Source organism: Myotis nattereri (assembly GCF_964212035.1).
Source record: "Myotis nattereri genome assembly, chromosome: 4".
Classification (NCBI taxonomy): Eukaryota; Metazoa; Chordata; class Mammalia; order Chiroptera; family Vespertilionidae; genus Myotis; species Myotis nattereri.
Window position 1 is genome coordinate 29,485,005 of NC_138079.1, and position 27,588 is coordinate 29,512,592.

The 27,588-nt window shown below is 51.6% G+C and overlaps 1 protein-coding gene across 1 annotated transcript in view; it reads right to left on the reverse strand.

Annotated features, from left to right (window-relative positions):
- Positions 1–27,588, reverse strand: part of AHRR (aryl hydrocarbon receptor repressor) — a gene marked incomplete at its 5' end in the record, with an annotated part of 65,992 nt that overhangs the window by 22,156 nt on the left and 16,248 nt on the right. Inside the window, one exon of the mRNA XM_081090394.1 lies at positions 17,685–17,791. Coding sequence (XP_080946520.1) covers positions 17,685–17,791 — 107 coding nt within the window. The remainder of the gene's footprint in view (positions 1–17,684; positions 17,792–27,588) is intronic.

Consider the following 27,588-nt stretch of genomic DNA (forward strand, 5'->3'; position numbering starts at 1 on the left):
GCCGGCTCATCCACTTGCCCCAGCCCGGAGGTTGTCTCTAAGAGCCTTTACCATTAGCACCTGTGACCACACTGGGACCCACTATGGCCAGATTTCTGTGTCCCTCAGACCACCAACCCAGCCAAGGCCGTGCATTTTTTATGACAGTTTTTTAAACTAAATTTCTTAAATTGTGGTACGATATACATACCATAAAACTCACCACTTTAACCATTTTTAAGTGCACAGTTTGTTGGCATCAAGCATATTCACATTGTTGTGCAGCCATACCCACCATGATCTCCAGAACTTTTCCATCTTCTCAAACTGAGACTCTGTGCCCATTAAACACTAACTCCCCATTCCCTTTTCCCAGCCCTGGCACCTGGCCTCCTACCTTCTGTCTCTATGAACTGGACAACTCTAAGGGTCTCACATTCACACAGGATGTGTCCTTTTCGGACCAGCTTATCTCACTCAGCATAATGTCCTCAAGGTTCATGTAGCGTATATAAGAATTTCCTTCCTTGTTTAGAGCTGAGTAATGTTCCAGTGTGTGGATGGACCACATTGTGCTTCTCCATTCACCCATCGATGGACACTTGGGCTGCTTCCACTTCTGGCTACTGTGAATGATGCTGTTGTGACGATGGGGGTACCAGTAAGACAGTGAGTGTATTTTCAAGAAGCAAGGTATCTGAGGTAAGAATGACATTCATTCCAACAACACTTGGCTCTTCCCTGCCACTCTGCTGGGATATAAGAGGTTCATCCGGAGGTTTAAACGCACTGCCACCCTACAGAGCTGGAAATCTTCGTAAAAGAACAGATGGTGCCCTGGCACGCAGCCTGCATCTCATGGCCGTCCTGTGATGGCTTCAACGTGCTTCATCTCAGAAACCCCAGCGCTCCCGCTCACCTGGACTTGATGGGAACTCGTGCACGCATCGTTCCCACCCCGTGCTTGGCAGGACCTGGGCACAGCTGAGGCTCTGGGGCTGGCAGTGATGGGGGATGTGGGTTCAAGGCCTGGGCAGGGAGAACAGGGCTGGCACCATCCAGTTCCCAGGTGGTGACAGGGGCACGCTCAGACAAACCAGGAAAGCTCAATGCCTGGCTCTCATAGGTGCTCAGTGGATAGAGTGCTGTCACCACAGCGGCTGATGCCTGATCAGGAGCCAGCAACAACATCCCAGGATGGGGGACCCTGCAGGCTGCCCATCTAACATCGACTCCATCAGTCCCCTGCAGCACCATCCCCAGGATCTGGGCAGAGGTAGGGTGGGGCAATGCTGGGCTCCACCAAGAAGGTGTTGGAAGGTAAGGTGTCAACTGTAATAGACTCTCAGAGCAACTATTGGCGACCACAGCAAATCGCTAAAAAGTGAAAACCTGATGTAATCAGCAGGCTGTGTGGTCCAGGGAACATACGCTAAAAGGGCAGTGGTCAGAGTCCAATCACACACGAGTGCTGGACAACAGTGACCTCGAGGGACCTCAAGTCCATCTCCTGGGCAAGCTGAAGGGGTGCAGCCACCTGCAGGTTCTGGGCAGCCCCATCCTCCATGCCCATCAACTTGGGGAGCAGCCCGGGTAGAGGAAGTGGGCACCCGGGCTTGGCACCGGTTCCCCCACAGCTTCTCCCAATGCTGAGGTTGCAGCGTACTGATGTCCTACTAATAATAGTTCAAAGAGCAAAGAAATGCTCAAGGCTTGAGCATATAAAATGCCTTCTTAAAAAAGATTTTATGAGATTAGTCACAACCAAAACAACCTTAATTTTAACTCACAAAGCAGAAATTTTAAAAAAAAGATGAAAGACCATAAAATGCTGTTTGCCGAGTCATATGGATTCAATATCAGATTGACTTTCTGGTCCAGAGTCCTCGCGCCAAATACTTTTACACATGTGGGACCATCCTTCAAATACGCATCGCAAGCATTTGTTTGTTTTCTCTCTCTCTTTTTAATCCTACAAGAGTTTTGTGTGTGTTTTTTTTTAAACATGGTACATGGAAAATGAGATCACTTTTCCAAGTGGAAAAAGGGATTTGGCCCCAAGCTTAAGGCTGCACTTTTTTAAAAGGGGAAAATAATCACATCTACATTCAATTACCGAACATCACGCAACGTGCACCTGCCACTTCACAGATAGGGTCTGAGGTGCCCATGCCTCCAGGCCGGCTTGGCCACTGACACTGTTGCCACCCTCAGCCCCTTTTGGGGGAGAAGGGACATCTGAGAAAGCCAGGACTTCCTTTGACCAATCCCTTGAATATCCTGATCTCTTCCAGTCCTGTGGCAAAAAAAATAAGCAGCAAGCATTTCAGAGATGGATTTGTCAAGGTCATGGCAGAGGAAAAAAAGAGGGAAAAGGAACAATTCTCACAGCCCCTTGTTGCTCCTCCGGAATAAAGGGCAGCGGGGAGCAGAGAAGTCCCCTGAGAGCCGTTGCCAAGGTCACCAAGCAACAACACAAGGCCAAGGCCCGCTAGTCACGCGAGCCAGCAAGCAAGCGGGCACCAACCCGCGGGTGTCAGGCAGCTGGCTCGGCCTCCTGGAGCCAGATCACTCGCTGGGCCTCTCCTCGGCCAGCCAGCGTGCGTGCGAACGGCGTTCCTGCTTGGGGAGCGGAATCACTGGCTGTTTATAGATCCCACAAACAGTACACTCAGGCTTGACTCCCTGCCATGAAGCAGCCACAGCGCTTGAGAGCAGTTCCTGAAGGATGCAATTGTCTGAGGGTGAGAGGGCCACAAAGATGGGCAGGTGGGCCCCCAACTCCTCCCAGTCGCCCAAGGCGGCCTGGGCTGGGTGAGGAGGAGACTGGAGGTTGCAACCTGCAGGGGCTTTGGGGAGGCAGAGAACAGGTGGGAGAAATCTGTTCTATGTTACACTGCTGCCCCTCTCCGTTGTCTGGGGACAGCCTCTGCCTGGTGGGACCACAGGGCAGGGCTGGAGGTGCAAAGCTGAGCTGCCCTCCAGGTACCCACCTCTCCTCCTCTTCGGCTGCAAACCCCAGGCCAGGGGCTCCTCCTACTGTGCCCCTTTCTAAAGGGGAGGCAAACCACCACCCAGCACCTTCCCTCCCCTCCTCTCTGACCCTTGACCCTCAGCTAACACACACAGCTAACCAGAGGAGCTACTGTCAGACACCTGCAGGAACAGAGCGCACAGGAGCCCGGGAGATGCCCAGCACGTGGGCAGCACAGAGCAGACGCCAAAGAGCTGAGACAAGCATGATTCAAATACAGATATTTGAGGAGGTAAGAAAAGCTACCAGCAAATGAAACAAGAACAAAAAAATGGTACAAACAAATCAACTGGAAATACTAGGAATGAAAATGGTGAAAGGGAAAACAGCTGAGGGGTTTGGACTGATGGGCCTACCACCCCCTGAGGCAGCCGGGGAGGGGGTGCCAGACAGAATATAAGAGAAGCCGGTCAGGAGAGGATGGCGTAGAAGGGCCAGCACCTGGACAACTGCAGCTCCAGTCGATGAAACAATGACTCAGAAGGGACAAGGTTGTATGAACGACAGAACAGCTCAAAGGGACAGAGCGCAGAGCACCACACAGGTGACATGGGCAAAGGACACAGTGACATTTAAAAATATCTGCCCTGGCTGGTGTGGCTTGTCCTGTGCCACAAAGGGCTGCTGGTTCAATTCCTGGTCAGGGCCCATGCCCATGTTGGGGGCTCGATCCCCAGTGAGGGGCGTGCAGGAAGCAGCAGATCATATCGATGTTTCTCTCTCCCTCTCTCTTCCTTTCTCTCTAAAAATCAATAGAAAATCTTTTTTTTAAAAGAAAGAAATGTAAGAATATCAAAGCCAAAGAAAGAATCCCAAAGCTGCGAGAGATGGCAAGAACGAACGGGAATCGAACACTTCAGGCTGCTTGCTCCACACCAGCAGCCACAAGGACACTGCAAACCACACGACAATATTTTTCAATGTTGAAGGGTAAAAACTTTGAACCTAAAATTGTATATTCAGCCCAATTATTATCCAGATGTGAAGGTGTAACAACATTTCAGCACGGGGGGACCAAGGAAGATTCCACACCCAGAGCCACAAGGAAAACACTTTGGGGGAATCACTCGAAGAGAAACACATCCAGGCTGCAAGACATGACAAGGATGGCGACCAAATCCCAGTAAACTTTAAAGAGGACTCTTTTAAAAAGCTAGGAACAAAGACAAGAACCTGTGCCATCCAGGACTCAACTTCTAGACCAAATCAATGTGCAATTGGGGGGGGAGGGGGGCAGGGAACCAGAAGACCCACGCATATGCCGGAGGCAAGTCTTTTTTTTTTTTTTTAAATATATTTTATTAATTTTTTACAGAGAGGAAGAGAGAGGGATAGAGTCAGAAACATCGATGAGAGAGAAACATCGATCAGCTGCCTCCTGCACACTCCCCACTGGGGATGTGCCCGCAACCGAGGTACATGCCCTTGACTGGAATCGAACCTGGGACCCTTGAGTCCTCAGGCCGACGCTCTATCCACTGAGCCAAACCGGTTAGGGCTGGGGGGCAAGTCTTGTTGGGGAAATGCCAACACTGATAAGTCTAATAAATCAGATAAAACCAACATGAAAAGGACTTATGCTAAAGGCAACCCCGAAAGAACAAAAGCATATGAAAGTTCAATCTATAAATGGGGAGCTAGAGAGAGAAAAGGAAACTAATGAAGGGATAGTAAATGGGAAGTAGGAAATATGATGACAGAAATCAGCCCACAAATTAGAGTGATTACAAGAAGTACAAATAGGTTAAAATAACCACTGGGAGAACGTTTGGGGGAAGGGTGCCTCATGTTCGTCTGCAAGAGGCAGACTCAAACAGAAAAGAAGAGCTGAAAAGAAAAGAATGCAAAAGATGTATCAAGCAGCAAGGAACCCGGAGAAAGCTGTCGACAAACTCATAACAAAAGGGTTAAAGTCAAATGTGTAAGGTCTAAGATGCCTGGGACAAAAAAAAAAAAAAAAGAGGCATGGGGCACCCCACGCCTGTTGAAATTAGCAGTCCGTGCCTGCCCCTGCCCCACAGCTTCCGCCCCTTGGAGCTGTGGCTTGAAGCTCCTGCCCTGCGGTGGTGGGGCTGGAGGGGCTGGAGGGGTGGGGGAGGTGGGGGGGGGGCAGACCTCAGCTCGCTGAGCTGCTGGCTTACATAACAGCTTGCTCTCCATTTCCCAGGGTTCAGACGTCACAGTTGGCTAGCTGCCACGTGTACCTGCCCACCATACACGCTCGCACGCTCACTTCCCCTCCCTGTCCTAATTTAGCTGTGTCATAATTTTGCTTAAATTGAGGTGCAGTGTTTGTGTTATCACAGACTCGTCTCAGCTGAGCCAGGCGGATGCACGTTGAACACTTCACTGTCCCTGGACAATCTTTGGGCCTGGAGTTAACAAATGCCTGTGTGTCGCCTTATTTACATGGTCCCTGACTTGCCCCCCCCCCCACCCCCCCGCCAAATCTTCCCGAGTGGAGTAAAGCCTTCCCTCTGTAGGTGTCCTGTCCACCATCTCCTGGAAGCCTGCCCCCCACCCCTCCTCGTCACCCGGCTTCTGGTGGAGAGAACCTCCTCCTGAGAGGCCCTGAGGAGGAGGGAAACCTTTGAGCCCCGGATGTCTGAAGCTGTCTTGATGCCACCTCCTTTCGGAGGAAGGAACAGGTGTGTGCAGGTCCCAGGTGAGAAAGCACTCGCTCCAGCGCTTTGTAGGCAAGTCCTCCTGGCGGTCCAGCCTCCAGCGGCCCATGGACGCGTCCTGAACCTGCTCCTCTCTCTGGGAGCACAGAGGGCTTCCCATTGTCCCAGGTGTAGGATTTCACAAAGGCGAACACCCTCGTCCTTTCAGCCATTGTGCTAGTCACCCAGTGGGACCTCTGGGCCGGAAACTCGGTCCTCGGTTCTGGGAAGCCTTCTGGTTGCTTCCTTGCCCGTTTCCTTCCCTCTGATCTTTCTGGAACAGATTACTCAGGTCTTGTGGGGTCTGGCAGTCTGCCTGACTTTCTCCTCCCCTTCTTCCCTACTTTTCTTTTACTCTTAGAAAGACCCCTTCAAATTTAATTTCTTTCTTTTTAAAAAAATATGTTTTTATTGATTTCAGAGAGGGAGATAGAAACATCAATAATGAGAGAGAATCACTGATCGGCTGCCTCCCACACGCCCCACACTGGGAATTGAGCCTGCATCCCGGACATGTGCCCTGACTGGGAATCAAACCATGACCTCCTGGTTCACAGGTTGATGCTCAACCACTGAGCCACACTGGCCAGGCTCAACTTTAATTTCTGACCCTCCTACATATTTCTAAGTTTTGCTCTCATGCTTTTAATTGTTGATCTCTCTCTCTTTTTTAGTTTCTGAATATTCCCTTTTACAGAAACCAGTTTTCATTTTGTCGACCTTCAGTTCTCTCTGAGGAGCTTAATGACATCTTTTTTTTATTTATTAATCCTCACCTGAGGATATTTTTTCCATTGATTTTTAGAAAGCGTTGAAGGGAGGGAAGGAGTAGAAGTAGAAGAGAGAGAGAGAAACATCAACACGAGAGAGATACATCTATTGGTTGCCTCCTGCATGCATGCAACCAAGCCAGGGATCAAACCTGCAACCTAGGTATGTGCCCAGCGTCCAGGGTCCAGGGTCCAGGCCCTGCTCACCACTGTTGCCAGTGACCTCCATGGCTATTTCCCTTTGGTTTTCAAGGACTTTCTGTGAAATTATGAAACTATCACGAACACTGCCTGAATTCACAGTTTTTCCCTTGAAAATGTGCGCCTTCAGCCTGATCTGCTGACAAGTTCCGCTCATACCCAAGTGCCCACTCACCCCCTCACCCCCACCTCTCACCCCCAGGACTCTCATCAGCATCGTCACCAAACTTTATGTGATGGCTGGTTTCCCTGAAGAGCCAGGACTGCAGCACCCAGACCCAGCTGCCTGCATGGACCTTGATTCCTGGGGAGCATCCTGCCCAGCGGTGTCCCCAGAAGGACCCTTGTCCATGGGTCGCCATCCAGCCTTCCATTCTGGGTGTCATTACACAGGCCTGTCGCCCATGGGTTTCTAACTGGGTTCCGTTTCCTCTGCTGTGTGAGATGCTCAGAGGACATCCTCTACAATATGGGTTCAGTCCTGAGAACTGGCAGCCAGGCACCCAGCCACCTTCCCGGTTCAGTCTGAACAGGAACTGGAGACCTTGGGGACTGCATCGCAGGCCTGACAGAAGCTGCCCCGTCCAGTTCCCCCGGCGCTTCGGCTTCGAGGTTTGACACTGAAGCTCTGGGAGCATCCTGCAGGGCTGGGAGGGTCACTCCACTCGAGATCCTCATCTCTGCTGAGAGTGGGACGGCCCCTGGCCCTGCCACCAGCCCCACACTGGGCCGCCTCGGGCAGGGCATCCTCAGCCCAGGGCCCTGCAGAGTCCCACAGAGAGCGGCGGTGGGGGCCAATCCCTGCTCTGCCCTTCCATAGGATGTGACACTGAGCAACCTATGGAATCACTCGGTGGAGAAGTATCGTCCTAAACTGTGGCTGCATTTCAAAGACTCCAATGGCCACAGAAACAACTGCTGCATTCACTAAAACGGGTGCCCGATGCCATTGCCTTGGAAGTGGACCTTAAGACAGGACCTCATTTGTCATACATGTTAGCCAACAGGTCGGCTTGGTGCATAAGTCTAACGAAGCTTCCTTAGGAGTATAGAAAAGCAGTTTTCCCAGGCCACAAGCGTGATAGGATAGCAACCTCTATGTTTGGGTGACGACCAACTTATTTTGACACTTAGCAAAAGATTCTTACTGTTCAGCATTTAAAATGTGTTTATCATTTATACCAATGAACTTTTCCTGAAATCATTAAGTATTGAGGTATGTGTTTAAATCTATTTCCAATACCAGAATCTTATCAATATAAGAGCTTTAGAAAGATTAGGTGCCCAAATGTCCAGCACAATACGTGTATATTTTTAGTTTCATACAGAGCTAACAATCCCAGGAACTCTGAACACTCTGGACCTTATGTGGTTTTTCCTTTCAGTCATTTCAAACACAGAAAGTAGGGCCTATCTTTGCCTGCTCCCCTTATGTTCACATCTCCCACATTCATACAAGTATACAACAGGTTTGCTCAACTTCTAAAAAATTTTTATACCAAGTCTTGTCTTTTTATAAATCTCATCTTGTGCTGTTAGGGGAAAACCTCCCTTTTGAAAATCTATATTGCACAGAAGCACATGTCTTTACTGTGTCCAGACAGAAAGCCTCACATTAATTTTAAGGTTTGCACGTGGGGTGCGACTTACAGGGAGGGCCTGAGAAAAGAATGGGAGGAGCCAGTAAGTATTTTTAGTAAAATTTGGTGTTTATTTTGTGCAGAACACAGAATATGCTCTTTAATTTAGTAAATATTTTTTAAAGATAGAGATGCTTTGATATTAAAACAAACAAGTCTTAATCATAAAAACAATTTTTAATCATAAAAATTCTTGTGGTTTTTTTTTTTCAGACTTTCTGAAGTTGTTGATCAACTTATTTTTGTTTGAAGTGTGTGTTTTTTCCCTCTTCCCACCCTCTCTTTTTTAAAAAAATATATTTTTATTGATTTCAGAGAGGCAGGGAGAGGGAGAAAGAGATAGAAACATTAATGATTAGAGAGAATCATTGACTGCCTCCTGCACGCCCCCTACTGGGGATTGAGCCTGCAACCTGGGCATGTGCCCTTGACCAAAATCGAACCTGGAACCCTTCAGTTCACAGACTGATGCTCTATCCATTGAGCAAAACTGGCTAGGACCCACCCTCTCTTGCAAAAAAAAAAAAAAAAAAAAAAAAAAGAAAGTGGGTTTCTGCTAATGAATTGAGCAGACATTTAATATTTTATATGCCTTTCACATGTGTAACTTAATATTTGGATATGTGATAATTTGTTTTATTATGTAATTGATAAAATGGTGATGTGTATTAATGTTAGTTCAACCATATATTTATACTGTCTGGGAAGGTGTGGTTATAGTTCTGTGAGAGAAATAACTTGTCAGTGTTCACCAACCTGTAAAAATCCAGTGCAAGAATTTAACATCTAAATAAATAATAAGATGCATGTTTTAAAAAAAGAAAAAGAAATGCACTTTAAATATAACATAAATGGATTAGAAGTAAGATGGTGGAGTAAAATATGCCAAGCAAACATTAGTAAAAAGAAAGGCAGAGTGGCTATATTAGTATCAGGCAAACTAGACTTTAAAACAAGGAAAATTATCAACAATAAAGAATCATTTTACATAATGATAACAACAGAACAGTCAATTCATGAAGACAACATAACCCTAAGTGAGTATGCACCCTCCAACACAACTTCAAATTACATAAAGCAAAAACTGATAGAACTGAGAAAAGTTTAAAAATCCACAATTATACTGGAAAAGGTTAACTCTTGTCTTTAAGGTTGAGACTAGATAGAAAATCAACAAGGATATACAAGATTAGAACATTATCAACCAACTGGATGCAACTGAGGTTTACAGAATACCTCGCCCAATGACAGTGTCTAGTGAGGGCCCACTTCCTGATTCATCAATGACTGTCTTTTTTGCTGTAACATCACATGGCAAATGGGGAAGAGATCTCTCTGGGACCTCTTTTATATGAGTACTAATCCCATTGATTAGAGCTCCATCCTCTTTACCTAATCACCTTTCAAAGGCCCCACATCTAAACACTATCATATTGGGGATTAGATCTCCGCATATGAATTTTCTTTTTTTGGGGGGGAGGGGGGCATATAATTATTCAGTCCATAGCAACCATCAATGAAACCAATACTTTTACCTTTGAAAAAAATAAAAACTGGTAAACCTCTAATCTAACTGATTAAGGAAAATTTAAAGAAGATATATATTATCAATGGAATAAAAGAGGAGACACCACTACAGAAACTATAGGCATTACAAGAACAATATAGGAAAACCATGAACAACTAACTGTATCTGCAGATTCAATAAAATAGGTGAAATGGACCAATTTGCTGAAAGACCCTAACTACTGAAATTCACACTAGAATAGATAACCTGAACAGTCCTATATCTATTAAAGAAGTTGAATTCATCTTTACAAAAATCTTCTAACAAAGAAAACTTCCATTCCAGCCCTAACCGGTTTGGCTCAGTGGATAGAGCGCTAACCTGCGGACTGAAGGGTCCCAGGTTCGATTCCGGTCAAGGGCATGTACCTCAGTTGCGGGCACATCCCCAGGAGGGAGTGTGCAGGAGGCAGCTGATCGATGTTTCTCTCTCATCATCGATGTTTGTAACTCTCTATCCCTCTCCTTCTTCTCTGAAATCAATAAAGATATATATATATATTTTTTTTGAAAAAAAACTTCCATTCCAATTGTTTTCACTGATGAATTTCATCAAACACTTCAGGAAGAAATAATACCAATTCTAAACAATCTCTTCCAGGAAACAGAAGATAAGGGAGTACTCTCAACTAATTTGAAGCCTGCATTACCATAGCAAAACTAGACAAAGACATTACAAGAAAGAAAAGTACAAAAATATTTCTCATAAACGTAAACACAAGTATTCCCACAAAATACAAGCAAATGTAATCTAGCAATAAGATTTATCTTGAGCATGCAAGGTGGGCTCAACATGTGAAAGTCAGACAACAGAATTCACAATATTAACAGAAGAAATACCATGCTCATCTCAATAGATGCAGAAAACGCCTTTGACAAAAGTTAACATTCATTCATAATAAGAACTCTCAGAAAACAAGAATTAGAGGGAAATTTCTTAATCAGATATAACATAGCTATAAAAAAACAAAACAACACAATAAAACAAATGCAAGCTAATATCATACTGAAGGTTGCAAGATTAAAGACTGTGTGGGAGAATATATTCACCAATAACACATAATATCCAAAATGTATAAAGAACTTAAACAACTCAACACCAAAAAAGCAAATAATCCAATTTTAAAAAAGTGGGCAAAGGACCTGAATAGACACTTCTCTAAAGAGGACATACAGATGGCCAAGAGACATATGATAAGATGCTTAATGTCACTAATCATCAGATAAATGCAAATTAAAACCACAATGAGATATCACCTCACACCAGTCAAAATGTGTGGCTATCATCAATAAATCCACAAATGAGAAGTGTTGGTGAGGATGTGGAGAAAAGGGAACCCTCATGCATTGTTGGTGGGAATGCAGATTGGTACAGCCACTGTGGAAAACAGTATGGAGCATCTCAAAAAATTAAAAATGGAACTGCCTTATAACCCAGTGATTCCACTTCTGAAAATATATCCAAAGAAACCCAAAACACTGATTCAGAAGAATATATGCACCCTTTTGTTCATTGCAGTGCTATTTACAACAGCCAAGGTCTGGAAGCAACGTAAGTGCCCAACAGTAGATAAGTGGATAAAAAAGCTGTGGTACATTTACACAATGGAATACTACTGAGCCACGAAAAAGAAGGAAATCTTACATTTCCCGACAACATGGCTGGACCTAGAAAGTATTATGCTAAGTGAAATAAGCCAGTCAGAGAAAGACAAGTACCATATGATTTCACTTATAAGTGGAATCTAATGAACAAAATAAACAAAATAGAAACAGACTCAGAGATACAGAGAACAGACTGACAGCTGTCGGAGGGGAGAGGGTCTGGGTGAAACAGGAGAAGGGATTAAATTTTTTTTAAAAAAGCAACCTAGGGAGAACCAAGATGGCGGCATAGGTTAACGCCGGAGTTTGCTGCCTTGAACAACTACTTCAAAAGTGAAACTGAAAAATGGAATGGACATCACTCAGAACCACAGGAATGCTGGCTGAGTGGAAGTCCTACAACTAGGAGGAAAGAGAAACGCATATGGACACTCAGAGGAGGCGCAGTGCTGAAGTCCAATTCTGAGGTGCGGAGTGCGCGGAGCGGGCTGGCGGCGGAGGGCACGGTTGGCGTTTTCAATCAGGAGGGAGTCGCAGACTCTGAGCTCCAGATACAGGCGAGTCTTTAGGGACCCAGACTCAAACGGGAGAAGTGGGACTGTCTGGCTTTGGTCAGAGCGAGTGCAGCTTTCTCTCCAAGGTTTGCAGCGGGTGCTGGGACTCAGAGAGGCAGAGCCCCTGGGGACAGGACTGAGAGCCGCCATAACTGCTCTCTCCGGCCCACCCTGTTGATCCTGTGCGACCCGCCCCGCCCAAGCCCTGCACAGAGGCATTTGCCGGATAGCCTCAGGCAAACGCCAGATTAGCACCTCCCTAGAGGACAGAAGTTCTCTCACTGCAGACACAGCTGATTCTCATAGCCACTTGGCCTGGAGGTCAAACCCTCCCTGGTATTAGCTACAACAATCAAGGTTTAACTATAAGACTGCGCACAAAGACCACTAGGGGGTGCACCAAGGAAGCATAACAAAATGCGGAGACAAAGAAACAGGACAAAATTGTCAATGTAAGATATAGAGTTCAGAACCACACAGGTCTCTCAAGAACTGTTTAGAAGCCACCAATAAACTTAATGAGATCTACAAGAAAACTAATGAGACCCTCGATGTTATATTGGGGAACCAACTAGAAATTAAGCATACACGGACTGAAATAACGAATATTATACAGACTCCCGACAGCAGACCAGAGGAGCGCAAGAATCAAGTCAATGATTTGAAATGCGAGGAAGCAAAAAACACCCAACCGGAAAAGCAAAATGAAAAAAGAATCCAAATATGCGAGGATAGTGTAAGGAGCCTCTGGGACAGCTTCAAGCGTACCAACATCAGAATTATAGGGGTGCCAGAAGATGAGAGAGAGCAAGATATTGAAAACCTATTTGAAGAAATAATGACAGAAAACATCCCCCACCTGGTGAAAGAAATGGACTTACAGGTCCAAGAAGCGCGGAGAACCCCAAACAAAAGGAATCCAAAGAGGACCACACCAAGACACATCATAATTAAAATGCCAAGAGCAAAAGACAAAGAGAGAATCTTAAAAACAGCAAGAGAAAGAAACTCAGTTACCTACAAGGGAATACCCATACGACTGTCAGCTGATTTCTCAACAGAAACTTTGCAGGCCAGAAGGGAGTGGCAAGAAATATTCAAAGTGATGAATACCAAGAACCTACAACCAAGATTACTTTATCCAGCAAAGCTATCATTCAGAATTGAAGGTCAGATAAAGAGCTTCACAGATAAGGAAAAGCTAAAGGAGTTCATCACCACCAAACCAGGACTATATGAAATGCTGAAAGGTATCCTTGAAGAAGAGGAAGAGGAAGAAAAAGGTAAAGATACAAATTATGAACAACAAATATGCATCTATCAACAAGTGAACCTAAGAATCAAGTGAATAAATAATCTGATGAACAGAATGAACTGGTGATTATAATAGAATCAGGGACATAGAAAGGGAATGGACTGACTATTCTTGGGGGGGAAAGGGGTCTGGGAGATGCGGGAAGAGACTGGACAAAAATCGTGCACCTATGGATGAGGACAGTGGGTGGGGAGTGAGGGCGGAGGGTGGGGCGGGAACTGGGAGGAGGGGAGTTATGGGAGGGAAAAAAGAGGAACAAATGTAATAATCTGAACAATAAAGATTTAATTAAAAAAAATAAATCTTTTTTTTTTAAAAAAAAAGCAACCTCATAGACACAGAGGACAGTATGGTGATTAGAAGGAAAAGGGAGAGGTAGAAGAGTAGAAAGGGGGGATAAATAGTGATGGAAGGAAACTAGACTTGGGATGGTGAATACACAATAAAATATATAAGAATGTACACTTTATACCTATTTTATTAACCAATGTAACCACAATAAATTCAATGAAAAATAAAAATTTCAGAAAATGTATCATGCAGCCACAATGCACTTGAACTCCAGCCAGAGTCAAGCAGTCATACCATCAATCTGACTCCACCCCCCAGGCCCAAGTTCACAGTTCCTGCGAACATGATCATTTCCGCACCAAACACAATGGCCTTGCAGCCCACCTTACAAGTAGACATGAAAACGGAGGCACTCTGACCCCTGCTCAAAGCTCACAGCGCTGCTCTATTCACACCTAATGTGTGTGTGTGTGTGCGTGTGTGTGCGTGTGCGCGTGTGTGTGTGCAGAACCCTCTATCTATCCCATCACATCCGCTCCTGGTTTCCTCTTCCCACCAAGCTCCCACCCCCAGGCCATACGCAGCGCCTGTGCCAAAGTGCTCACTGGGTGGCAGCTCTGTCTGTCTGTCTGTCTGTCTGTCTGTCTCTCCTGGGTTCCCAGGGGAGCAAAGGGCTTGGAGCTACTGAGCCCAAGAGCCACTAAACTCAGACAAAGAAACACGGGTCCGAGTCCAGCTCCAGCCCCAGCCTCAACGGGGACCCTGGACCAGCCCCTAACAGCTGCAAACCCTGGTTTCTTCATCTTGAAACAACAGGCATCAGACCACAGGCACTCTAAAGTCTGCACCAGCTCTACATTTTTTATGAATTAATGCCCTGCCATAAACCTCTCCCTTTTTTCTGGTCTGTCTTCAAGAGATTGAAGATTAGAAATAAAAGCTGGGATTTTCTTGTTATTGCTGCTTAATCTGCTTCTTTTGCCCTGTTTGGGAATACTTTTAAATGTCATGAAGAGTCTCTCACCCAAAGTTTGAGAATCACCAGGTGAAAGAGGACACTCACCACATAACCTCCCTGACGGCAACCAAAGGAAGCTTCCAGAAACTTCCTGTGGGCCACAGAGAACCATAAACAAGAGGCGGCAGAATGAATGAGGCTTCAAGAACATTTAGAGATCTCATGCTCTCAAATGCGGCGTGGAGAGCACTCTTCCGACCTGGCTGGTGGCCAGCGGGCAGGATGGGCGCCAGGACAGCCTGCAGTGCCCTGAGCAGATGGGCAGTGCGTCCCTCAGCCCTCAGCCTTGGGACGTCTTCCTTGGAAAAGTCCCACCCAGGAGGGTAGCTCCAAAAACATCCACACACGCTGGGCAGAACTCAGAAAATCAGTGGCAGATCGTGGGGATGAGCTCTGCCTTCCCTCCTTCCCAGACCCGGAGGGAGCTTGTGGGCACTCAGGAGTCAGGCCTGGTCCTTAGTCCCTGGGCTTCAGCCTCAGTCAGAGGCCCTGGGGCCTCCAGGGAAGACCACGCCCCCAGAGAAGAACCACGGGGGCGGGCGGGGGGGGGGTGGACGCGGTGGGGGGGGGGGCGGACAGGGAAGTGGCGATGCACAAGACAGCCTCTGGGGTGCTGCTCTCTGCAAACCCAGCAGAGAAGCAGGACGAGGGTTGTGGTGAGGACATGTGTGAACATATGTGAAATTGTCCCCTGAGCTCCACCAGGGAGGCTGGGCACTTTGTGCATAAGCTCCTGTATTTATAGCTCAGAACAAAAGTTTTTAAAAGATTTTATGATTAAGATTTTATTATCTTAACTTTGAACATGAATCATAAAAATGTAATGCCAATTATCTTTGCCAAGAATAAAATCCAACTGCCACAATTCCAGCGCCAATTTTACTATAGCACTGACAAAAGTTTTTTAAGGAAAAATAATATTTAAGAATTTGCTTCCTGAAAACCTGCTAAATACTGAAGTATGGAAGTATTTCCTCCACCGAGAGCATGACATCCCTCCCCCGCCCCCAACACACACACACACACACACACACACACACACACACACACACACACGTGCGCGCGCGCGCGCGCGCACTGAGGCTGGACCCACGCTCTGTTCCAGACAGACCTGAAATGAAACCCACACTCGCTCTAGGACGGGAGTCCCCCAAACACCCACGGACCCAGCAAACTAGACGGCAAGAATGTACTTCCTCATATATTTTTATTTTTAAAAAAGGAAATAATTTATAAGCTCATTGATCCTCATGAGAGCACACCCAAACCCTTCAACAGGGCAGAGATGTTGGGGGGGAGCATGGGGTCCTGGAGGGCCATGTGGTTCCTGTGGGGACCATGAGGGTCACACTGGTTAGACAGCTGATCATCGAAGAACTTATGAGACTTCTCAGGGAAGCTGCCAGGGGGACCGAGGAAAGCATTGAGGGAAGATGGGCTGAAGAGCTGGGGACAGAGGAGGAGGGTTGAGGGGCTGAGTGAGCCTGAGGGTGGGGCCTCACCTGGTATCCCCACTTCACACACGCAGCCCCCAGGTGGCCTGGCGCTGCCCTGGTCAGTGAGGCCACCCCAGGCTGGCCATGGTCAGCCACCTGTCTCTGTGGGAGGGCCGAGCCCAGGGGACCATCTATCCTCCTGTGCAAGGCTGGCCCCCCTTGGGAGGAGCCGCAGGAACCATGGAGGTCATTCCAGGAGCCTGGGCATCAGGCAGGGAGCAGGGCCCGGGTCTCCTTTCAGGCTCTGCCTGTTCTGGTTGCCACGGAGCAGGTTGGGGTGCAGAAGAAGCACCTGGAGCGAAGCTGTGCCAGCGTGTAGAGAAGGGGTACTGGACCCGGCTTAAATGGCACCAGCAGTTCACCATTTCTGCCCTTCAGCCATCACCTAACACAGTGATGGTGAACCTTTTGAGCTCGGCGTGTCAGCATTTTGAAAAACCCTAACTTCACTCTGGTGCCGTGTCACATATAGAAATTTTTTGATATTTGCAACCATAGTAAAACAAAGACTTATATTCTTGATATTTATTTTATATATTTAAATGCCATTTAACAAAGAAAAATCAACCAAAAAAATGAGTTTGTGTGTCACCTCTGACACGGGTGTCATAGGTTCGCCATCACTGACCTAACAGATGAACCGAATGTGGGAGGAGAGGACTCGAGGAGGCTTCACCTGGGGGACGGAACCGCCCACCACATGGGGCTGGGGCATAAGAACCAGTTCTGCTCTGGACGTTGGGGTCTGAAGTGGACACTCTGGGGGGACACGTGAGCCCAGCTCCTCCTGGGGAAGCAGCTGGGGCTTCAGGAGCACCTTGGCTGCTGGTTATGGGGCCACCTGCCATGGGCTTCTCTCCCTGTGTCCCCCACACCCTCCCACGGAGGGACGGCTGCCTCCTCCCAGCCCTGCTGAGAAAGGACAAGCCAGGGCCTGGGGAGCTCAGAGTCCTCGGCCCCAGCGAGGCAGCAACACCCTCACTCTGTGAAACACTGATCTGACACAACCCAGAAAACTCCTCAGCATTACATCTCCTAAGAAACAGAGCGTGGCTCCCCCATCCTGCATGGAAAGGCCCACCTGGCAGGGTCAGGGAAACACCCCAGAATCACGGAGGGGTGTGCCCATCTCAGAAGAAAGGGCCGCCCCGGCCCTCGCCATCAGCGTGTAATATCAACAAATGGACCAGCCAGCCGCACCTGCCAGACCACAGGAAGCTTAATACACAATTTCCTGTCCTTAATTTGAAAGGAAAAAAAAATCCTGCTTAGTATTTTATTAGGTTCTCCCATGAATAAGTACAACCAGAGAATGCAGAATGAAAATGGCTTTTAGATCTGATGCCTGGCCATGGCTGGTCGTCTCTGTCCAGCACTCACCTGGAGCCTGAGCCCCCAGATTTGTGCTGCTCCCAGGAGATCCGGGGGCTCCATCCACAGAGACGCCTCAGAGCCTTAACTCTAGTTCACTGTAAACGGTCACAGCCTCAGGGCCCTGGGGAGAGGCCTGCACTGTGACCTTGCGTGTGATCAAGGGGTTAAGGGAGCTCACCTCCAGCAGGAGCCTTCCCTCCAGCACGGCCGACCCTCCACAAGGACCACTCTCTCCTGGCGAGGGGGCACCGGCCACTGGCTGGCGCGGGCACTTCTCCTGCACGGCTGTCAGACAGAAACAGAGCACGTTAGCACCCTCCCCGGGCCCCAGGCCTAGTTGCAGGCCTTTGTTAAGTTGCATTTCTCCATTCTTCACCCCGCTGTTCCTCAGGGCCACCCTCTTCAGTCCCACACTGACCCATGGCCACCAGGGCGCACTGGGGCAGCTCGGCCTCCCCAGGAAGAGGACGGGCAGGAGGAACCAGGATATCCGGCCAGGGCAGCCAGGTGGGAACAACTAGCTCACATTTGGGAGATCAGGACATCTCGGCTGGGCCTAACCTGAGGACCCCCCCTAACTCTGCTCCCCAGAAACTGCTCTCTACCCACCTCCTATGAACCACTCGGAGCCTCACTGGCTTCAAGGAATCTTGTGTGGAGCAGCCCACACCCCACAGGCATCCATTACCGCACTGATGGCTCCAGTCCGGGAAGCTGCCGGCCCTCACGTTGCCACCCTGCCCTGTGATGCTGGCGGCACCCTTATGCTTCTCCCATCCCCACATTCCCACCCCCTCCCCAGGCTGGCTCCATCTCCACTTTGGGGGGAAGAGTTCAGACAGACAGACAGACAGACAGATGTCCCACTCCCAGCTCCCAGGAGCTGGTTAGGGGCCTTCCACTGCAGGCTCAGCATCCACATTGGCACCCAGCAGTTATGGGAGGACCCCGGGGCCAAGAGGACGGGCGAGTAGAGGGATGCAGTCTGGAACTCAGGGCCTCACCTCCATGGAGGGCGGGTGGGGCAGTGCCTCACAGCTTCCCCTCATTTCTGGGATTTGCAAACTGAAGCTACAGGTGATGTCACTGCAACTGAGGGCCAGGGGCCCCGAGGTGGAGCCCTAGCACTTGCTCTGGTCTTGGGATAAAACGTAAGTGCGGGCACTTAAATCTCCAGTGTTTTCTCTTTCAGAACCAGCAGGCTGTGCTGAGCTTTTGCTCCAGGATGCGCTGGTCTGTGCTGCTTTCTTACTCAGGCAGCTTCATCCATCGATTGTGAGGGAAGCCAAAGCTCTGCCCTCCCCTCCCCACGGAGCCCCGCTCAGACACAGGGCCTGCTCCCCACAGATACCCCCTCACCCCTGTTAGAGAGAGGTGGCAGCATCTGCTCTGAGGGGGTCCAGGCCCCCAGACCCACAGCACAGCGGGGCCCGAATGTGAGCTCCAGCTTGAAACACGGTGTCCGACCCTCCTCCCCACAGAGTGGACACACACCAGGTTACCCCTGGGCCAGCAGCCCCCCACCCCACAGAGGCCATGCTGGGCACCTTCATTAAATCCTCTGGTGCTGACCAGAGTGTCCTCAGGGCAGAGAGCTCAACACAGGGAGGCGGCCCTTGGGAGGATGGGCACCTCTTGGCCACCTTGTGCCATCCCTCCCTCTCAGAAGCTGTTGTGCCATCAGCCTCCTCTCCCACAGCGAATGCACACTAACCCATGTCACTGCACTGAATATAACAAGAAGGGAACCCATTTCCTCCCAGAAGGCGGGTGTATTCCTGGAGACATGAGCAGTCACCCCTGGGGGAAGGTGGTCCAGGGGGTCCCCGACAAATACGCCGAGGCTGTCTGCTACCAGCCACCCTCTCAGCAACCAAGTCCCCACACGGCAGACATGCTGAGCTCTGGGACGTTAAAGGAGATTGTTGGGTGTTTTTTTTTTTATAATATATTTTATTGATTTTTTACAGAGAGGAAGGGAGAGGGATAGAGAGTTAGAAACATCGATGAAAGAGAAGCATCGATCAGCTGCCTCCTGCATACTCCCTACTGGGGATGTGCCCGCAACCAAGGTACATGCCCTTGACCGGAATCGAACCTGGGACCCTTCAGTCTGCAGGCCGAGGCTCTATCCACTGAGCAAACCGGTTAGGGCAGGAGGTTGTTTTTAATCCCCTCTGGTGTGCACCCTGCTTCTCAATGCAGGTTCAGAAGTCGGAAGGCTCTCTGCTCCCCAAGAGAGACCCAGGAGCAGCCCTTCCCCTGAAGGGACCTCCGGGTCTCAGAAGGCTCAGTCAGTATGTGTTCTATAGACACAGACGCAAGAAAGATCAAGGAGAAGCTGGTGTGGGAATAAGACAAGGAGATCTACCCTCCCCCATCTCTCTCTACCCCCACCCCTCCAGGCAGCCCCTACCGCCAGGCCTGGCTTCCCAGCCCACCCAGATAGTCCTACCAGTTAGGGCTTGGGGCTGGGGCTGGGCTGAGGCGGGGGCTGGAGCCGGGGGCTGGGGAAGGGGCCCACAGTGCCTGGGAGGATTTGGGGCTCAGTAAAGGCCAGGAGTGATGCTGGGGGTTGGCAGGACCCCACCTCAGTGCACCCAGGTCACAGGCTACAGACCCAGACCACCAAGACCTCTCGTTCTGCAAACTCCTTTGCCAGCTCGCCACCACCCTCTCCCTAGCTCGAGTCAGCTCCTTGCCCCCATCCCTCCCCAGCACCTCCCTTGAATTGAGGGAAGGGACACTCCAGCCCCAACCTCCCTTCCCTCCTACTCTCTCGCCAGCAGACGCCCTGGGGGAGGGGGATGCTGACTCCGACAGCTGCGAGGCTGGGGGTGGACCCCAGGCGGTGACGTCACCGCGGATGCCGCTGCTGACCCCTCCACCCCGCGGGGACCCTGCCCCTCACTGCAGCGTGCACAGCTCACTCCCAGGTGCACAGGGGCTGCAGCCCACTCGGGGGGTCAAAAGTGGGGGGGGGGCGCCCCAACTGCTAATTTCTCCCTGACCCCGCATCTCTCTACACTTGGACACCGCCCCTCCTCCCCCACGCGTCGTATTCCCCCACATCTCTTGCCCCGCACCGCCCCCACCAGGACACCACCCCCTCAGCATCGCGCCCCCCCCCCACTCCCCTTCTCCGCACATCTCTGCACCTGGACACAGCCCCCTCCCCGCCCCCACACCGCGGGCCCCCCTCCCTGCGCCGCGGGCACCCCCACTTCCCTCCTCCGCAGCCACATTCTGGGCCACACCCAGCGGCCTCCTCGGGTCCTGTCACGCGATGGGGCCTCCGAGCAGTGACAGCAGCCTGGACCCTGGCCAGGGCCTCGCGTGCGAGCAGAGCCGCCACCCCCACCCCCAGGCCTGAGGCAAGACAGAAAGAAACCGAATGCGATTCTAATGCGCAGGGGGCAGCTTTCCCCAATCCCTGGTCTGACAGGGCCAGCCCCTCACTTCCTGGGTCCCCCAGTTCAGGGGTGCCCAGGATGCTGGCTAATGCCAATGGGGGCGGGGTGGAGGGTCACAGGGGGCCCAAGGGCTCTGAGTCAGGTCATTCCCGTTACCAGGGGGTGAAGGGGGTGACAGCAAATGGGTTGTGGGGAGCAGCCCTCACCCCCACCCCCTGCAGGCCCCCCCGGGCCCCCTCCCAGCAGCTCCTGGCCTCAGCACTGCCTGGCCACCCTGGGTCTACTCCATCTCCGGGCTTCTCTCCTGAGTCAGCCCTCTCCCTGGGCTCAGACCTGAGGGTCTGACCTGGGAGGGGAGCTGAGCAAAGGTGGGGCTGTGGGCAGGGGTGCCGGCCGACAGACCCCAGCCCCACTGCTAGGCACACCCCGGAGGGTCTCACCCTCTGTGCCCATCCTCCCACTCCTGTATGAGGAGGGCAAGCCCACTTCCAGGTTCCATCTGTGCCGGACTGCTCGAGGTAATGGGTCAGGGGGGAGGGCTGGTAGGGAGCAGGTTGGGGTGTCTCTTCAGGGAGCTGGTGAAAGTGTGGAGAGTCACTGTGCACCCCCCTTCCTATGGCCCAGCTTGTGGAGCAGGTGGTGAGGAGGCAATGTTCCAGGGATGAGCAGTACCCCAAGATCCAGGGTGCAAGGACCTCCCTGTGGGGCAACCATCGAAGTGCCCAGTGCCTGGCCTCTGAAGGGCAGTGAGGGGGGCGCCACAGAAGCCGATCTCAGCCTGGGCAGAGCCTGGAGCATCGGGCTTCCTGTGTGTCAGGCAGGTCAGGGCCAGGTGGCAGGGGCCGGGGCTGTCCACTCCCAGAATTGAAGGGGGCGCAGGCTCACGCAGCTGCCTGAACCCCACAGAGTCTGGCCCCACTGTACCCTTCCCCACTACGTCTCCATAGCCCCAGAACTGCAGCCACACTTGCGATTCTCAGTGCCCTGTCCATGCTGTCCCCCAACTGGCTGCAGAATTACCTGGAACCAGCCTTTCTCTCATTTCATTGATTTATTGCATCCCTGAAAAGTTTCCTTCAGAACAGAGAGAATTTGAAGAATTATCCTGGAGATAGTGGACATCTCTGTATGTACCCTCACAGGGTGGGGCAGGGGCTTCCCTTTGAGGCTCAGACTGGGGCTGACTGCACCCTGCCTGCTGGCCCCCACCCCGTACGCCCCACCCTGCTTGCTCAGAGACCTTCCTTTCCTTTGCACAAAGGAGACTCAGGACAAGGTGTGACCTGAGCTGAACCATGTGCCACGGGGGCACAGACCCCCCACCAGTGCCTGAGTCTGGCCAGTGAGAGGTGCCAAGTGCTCCTGGTGGAAGTCAGGAGACTCCCCGCTCTCTGCCTCTGGACAGTGCTGTGATGCCTGGAAGGTGGAAGCCTCTTTGCTCCCAGCTCAGGTGAAGCCAGCTTCTTAGTGGACAGACAGTTGGGTGCAGCATAAGTGAGTCCATGACAGGTGGGTCCCGGACAGAGGAGCCCAGGATGTGGGATGCACTGAATGTGGAATGCAAGGGGCTGTCTATGGGTTGGAGTACAGGACTCCTGTCGCCCAGAGCTCCCACAGGAGGCTGAGCTGAAAACCCAATTCTCACCAGCTGCAGTTCCTAGCGAGGACTGGTCCATGTCCACACCCCAGTGGAACACATGCCCAGTAAAACCTGGCACTATTTCAACATCAAGTCAGAGCCCCAAGGCTGCTGCTCTGTGACCTGACCTCCACGCTTGGGGTGGCACCCACAGCAGGTGTCATCAGGCTATTTCTTCCTCCAGTCCTGGTCCAGCAGCTTGCTGGCCCCTGGGGCTCAGCCTCCTGCCCCAACCCCTCAGAGGCCAGAGCCCACCTCCACACCTCCTAGTGTCCCTCTGCAGGCAGCTGGCATGGCCATGGCCCCACTTCGGTCCATCTCATTGGAAGCTAACTTCCAGCCGGGCCCCCTCGGAGTTGTGCTCAGCACAGGGATGTGTCCAGCTTAGAGCAGCTTCCCAGGACCCCCTGTAAGACAGGGTCCAACAAGGCCACACACCTAATGTGCCTTTTACAGCCTGGGCAGCAGGGGCCCCAGTAACACCTTCCTGTTCTGCTTCTCCCCCTGATTGCAGCTCACTCCACAGTAAGGTGGTGCTATTGACTGAATGTGTGTTCCCCCCAAAATTCATGCGTTGAAACCTAACCCCAAGTTGTATTTGGAGGTGGGGCTTCGGGAGATGACTGAGCCATGAGGGTGGCACTCCATGAATGTGATTAGTGCCCCTACAAGAAGAGACCACAGAGCTCCCTGCCTCTCCTGCCAGTGAGGACAGAGAGAAGGCAGCATCTGCTACTGGAATAGGTTTTCACCAGAACCCGACCGTGTGGGCACGCTGGGCTTGGACGTCCAGCTCCAGGATGTGAGAAACCAGTGTCTGTTGTCTACAAGCCACCTTGTCTGGGGCAGCCTGTGTTGACTAAGATGGGTAGTTACCAAAGTATCCAGATCGTGACCACATGGCCACACATCATGCAGGGCAGGGTCCCCGGCAGCCCATGCACAAGGGCCACTCACCAGGTGCACTGCAGGTGGCCTGTCTCCTTTGTGCAGCTAAGAAACTGGGACCTGGGGGAGTGGGGGGGGGGACCTTGGGCCAGGACAATGGGAGTGTGCTGCCCCTTCCTGGTGACTGTGGTGAGGCCTCTCCAGGGGCCCAGAGGGTACACGAGTCCAGGAGTTGACAGGTGACCTGAAAGCCCCAGCTCACCTCTCAGGATACTCGCTCTCTCCATAAGTGCCGGCATGTCTGTGAGTCCAACCCAGTGCAGTGCAACCAGACCCAGGGGAGTAAATGACCGGGGCCTGGCAGGGAGAGCAGATGGTGGGTGCTCCGGGGGAGGGAGAGAGGGAGGGTTCTGGGAGAGAGAACAGGTGATCCAGGGGAAGGAGAGAGGGAAGGTTCTGGGAGAGAGGACAGGTGAGCCAGGGGAGGGACAGAGGGAAGGTTCTGATGAGGACAGGTGAGCCAGGGGAGGGAGAGAGGGAAGGTTCTGATGAGGACAGGTGAGCCAGGGGAGGGAGAGAGGGAAGGTTCTGGGAGAGGACAGGTGAGCCAGGGGAGGGAGAGAGGGAAGGTTCTGATGAGGACAGGTGAGCCAGGGGAGGGAGAGAGGGAAGGTTCTGGGAGAGGACAGGTGAGCCAGGGGAGGGAGAGAGGGAAGGTTCTGATGAGGACAGGTGAGCCAGGGGAGGGAGAGAGGGAAGGTTCTGGGAGAGGACAGGTGAGCCAGGGGAGGGAGAGAGGGAAGGTTCTGGGAGAGGACAGGTGAGCCAGGGGAGGGAGAGAGGGAAGGTTCTGGGAGAGGACAGGTGAGCCAGGGGAGGGAGAGAGGGAAGGTTCTGGGAGAGGACAGGTGAGCCAGGGGAGGGAGAGAGGGAAGGTTCTGGGAGAGAGAACAGGTGAGCCAGGGGAAGGAGAGAGGGAAGGTTCTGGGAGAGGACAGGTGAGCCAGGGGAGGGAGAGAGGGAAGGTTCTGATGAGGACAGGTGAGCCAGGGGAGGGAGAGAGGGAAGGTTCTGGGAGAGGACAGGTGATCCAGGGGAGGGAGAGAGGGAAGGTTCTGGGAGAGAGGACAGGTGAGCCAGGGGAAGGAGAGAGGGAAGGTTCTGGGAGAGAGAACAGGTGAGCCAGGGGAAGGAGAGAGGGAAGGTTCTGGGAGAGGACAGGTGAGCCAGGGGAGGGAGAGAGGGAAGGTTCTGATGAGGACAGGTGAGCCAGGGGAGGGAGAGAGGGAAGGTTCTGGGAGAGGACAGGTGAGCCAGGGGAGGGAGAGAGGGAAGGTTCTGGGAGAGGACAGGTGAGCCAGGGGAGGGAGAGAGGGAAGGTTCTGGGAGAGGACAGGTGAGCCAGGGGAGGGAGACAGGGAAGGTTCTGGGAGAGGACAGGTGAGCCAGGGGAGGGAGAGAGGGAAGGTTCTGATGAGGACAGGTGAGCCAGGGGAGGGAGAGAGGGAAGGTTCTGATGAGGACAGGTGAGCCAGGGGAGGGAGAGAGGGAAGGTTCTGGGAGAGGACAGGTGAGCCAGGGGAGGGAGAGAGGGAAGGTTCTGGGAGAGGACAGGTGAGCCAGGGGAGGGAGACAGGGAAGGTTCTGGGAGAGGACAGGTGAGCCAGGGGAGGGAGAGAGGGAAGGTTCTGATGAGGACAGGTGAGCCAGGGCAGGGAGAGAGGGAAGGTTCTGGGAGAGAGGACAGGTGAGCCAGGGGAGGGAGAGAGGGAAGGTTCTTGGAGAGGACAGGTGAGCCTGAGGAGGGAGAGAGGGAAGGTTCTGGGAGAGGACAGGTGAGCCAGGGGAGGGAGAGAGGGAAGGTTCTGGGAGAGGACAGGTGAGCCAGAGGAGGGAGGGAGAAAGGGTAGATTCAGGGAGAGTGCAGGTGGCTCAAGGGAAGGTGCTGGAGGGGGTGGGCAGAGAGAGTCAGTGCTCCAAAGGAGGGAGAGAGGCAAATAAATTCAGGGGGAGGGGCAGGTACTCTGTGGGAGGTGGGAGGAGGGGGTGGAGATGCAGGGAGGGGATGCTCCACTTCTAATCTCTACACATGCACCTTCACTGACATCACATTAGTGCGCCCCCACCTCACAGTTGTACGAATTCCTTCAGTCTTCACTTTCTTTATATATATATATATATATATATATATATATATATATATATATATATATATTTTATTGATTTTTTACAGAGAGGAAGGGAGAGAGACAGATAGCCAGAAACATCGATCAGCCGCCTCCTGCACATCTCCTACTGGGGATGTGCCCGCAACCCAGGCACATGCCCCCGACCGGAATCGAACCCAGGACCCTTCAGTCCGCAGGCCGACGCTCTATCCACTGAGCCAAACCGGTTTCGGCAAGTCTTCACTTTCTGAGAACTAAAAGATAAACTCCTCGCTTTGCCTTGGAAGAGGGACATGAAGTGTACATGTACTTAGGTTTCTTGATGGCTACAAACTGTATTTGTAGAGGAAGCTCCTGGCCTCAGTTACCTTCTGCACAGATTGTGTTGCCTGCACCTGGGCTGCAGACAATCGATCCTTCCTGTCACTCCAAGCAGCTGGTGCTCAGTGTCGGACACCTGCCGGGCTCTGCACGGGACGGTGAGCGGAAGCACTGGATACCACCCACAGGTTCTCTGTGCGGGAGACCCCGACAAGCACAGCTTTCTCCCAATCACCCCAAGGAAGTGGAGTCCCCACCAATAATCGAGCGCTCAGATGGGTGACAGGAAACGAGTAAAGGCAGCCTTAACCTCAACGTGCACGAGGAGAGACCGAGGGCGCCTGGCGGTCTGGAAGGACCACGGTGGCTTTGGCAGCCTGCTGTGCGCACACGGCTACAAATAGGCAAGGGACACACACACTTTAGCCTGCAAAGCAGGCGAGTCCAGCACACGTGGTTAGTCGGCCTGGGTGAGTGTCTGGGGAGGGGCCAGGATGACGAGGATTCCAGAGAGCCCCAGCCCTCCCAGAAAACACGCGGCACCAGGTGAGAGGGAGCAGAATGCTGTCCAGGCTGCCCCTGTGTGTCTAGGGGAGCTCGGAGCATCACAGAGCTGCATCTGTCCTCTCCCCTGTCCCCTCCCCCAGAGTGAGGGCCTGAGGACGTGCTGGCCTGGTCCTGGGGAGGATGGGCCTCTCACCAGCTCTCCTCTACCCAAGAGCTCCCTCTGTGGATCTGTGGGGACCTCACCCGCCTGATGAAAGGGCATTCTCTGCAGGCACTTCACCTGCAGGCTCCACCGTCTGCCCTAGGTTGCAGGTGGGTGGGGAGTTTTTGGAGGAAAAACAGTGACCCCTCTCCTCTATGCCCATTTCACCTGGCTGCACCCTGGTCTGGAGGACACCCCCAAGAGCTACACAGGGGGGCAAGGTGAGGGGGCAAGCCCACTGGCCTCCCCACTGTCTAGCAGGCGCCCTCTCCCTAGGCAGTGCCCCCCCAATAGGTAAAAAACAGACAAACAAAAAACAGAAGGGAGGGACCACAGAAGGGGGAGTAACCAGCAGGGCCTATGGGAACTCTGTGTGTGTGTGTGTGTGAATGTTCTGTGTGAATGCTCGGTGTGTGAATGCTGTTTGTGAGTACTGTGAGTCTGTATGGATGCTTTGTGTCTGAACAGTGTGTGTATGCTGTGTTTGTGAGTGCTGTGTGTGAATGCCATGTGTGTGAACGCTGAGTGTGAACACTCTGGATGTGTGTGTATAAAAGCTGTGTTTGAACACGGTGTGAACACTGGGTGTGTGAACACTGAGTGTGTGAATGCTGGGGGTGTGTGTGTGTATGTGTGTGTGATCACAGAGCATGCGAATGTCCTGCTTTGGGGTAAGACAATGAGTGGGAGAATGGCTCCTGGTGAGGAAGCTTTCCACACATGGTGCGGACGTGCTTTAACAGAGTGTGGCACACATGTGGGAAGAGGGTCCTGGCATGTGGGGTTTGGTGTCGTGTCCGTTCTCCCAAATGCTTGTCCACCCTCTCTAGTGGTACAGCTTGAGGGGAGAAGGGATTAAAGCTGCCACTCAAAGCCCCAAGTTCCCTTAGACAAGAAAACTCATCAAGAGTATAAATAAACATGTGCCTTTCATGTATTTAGGA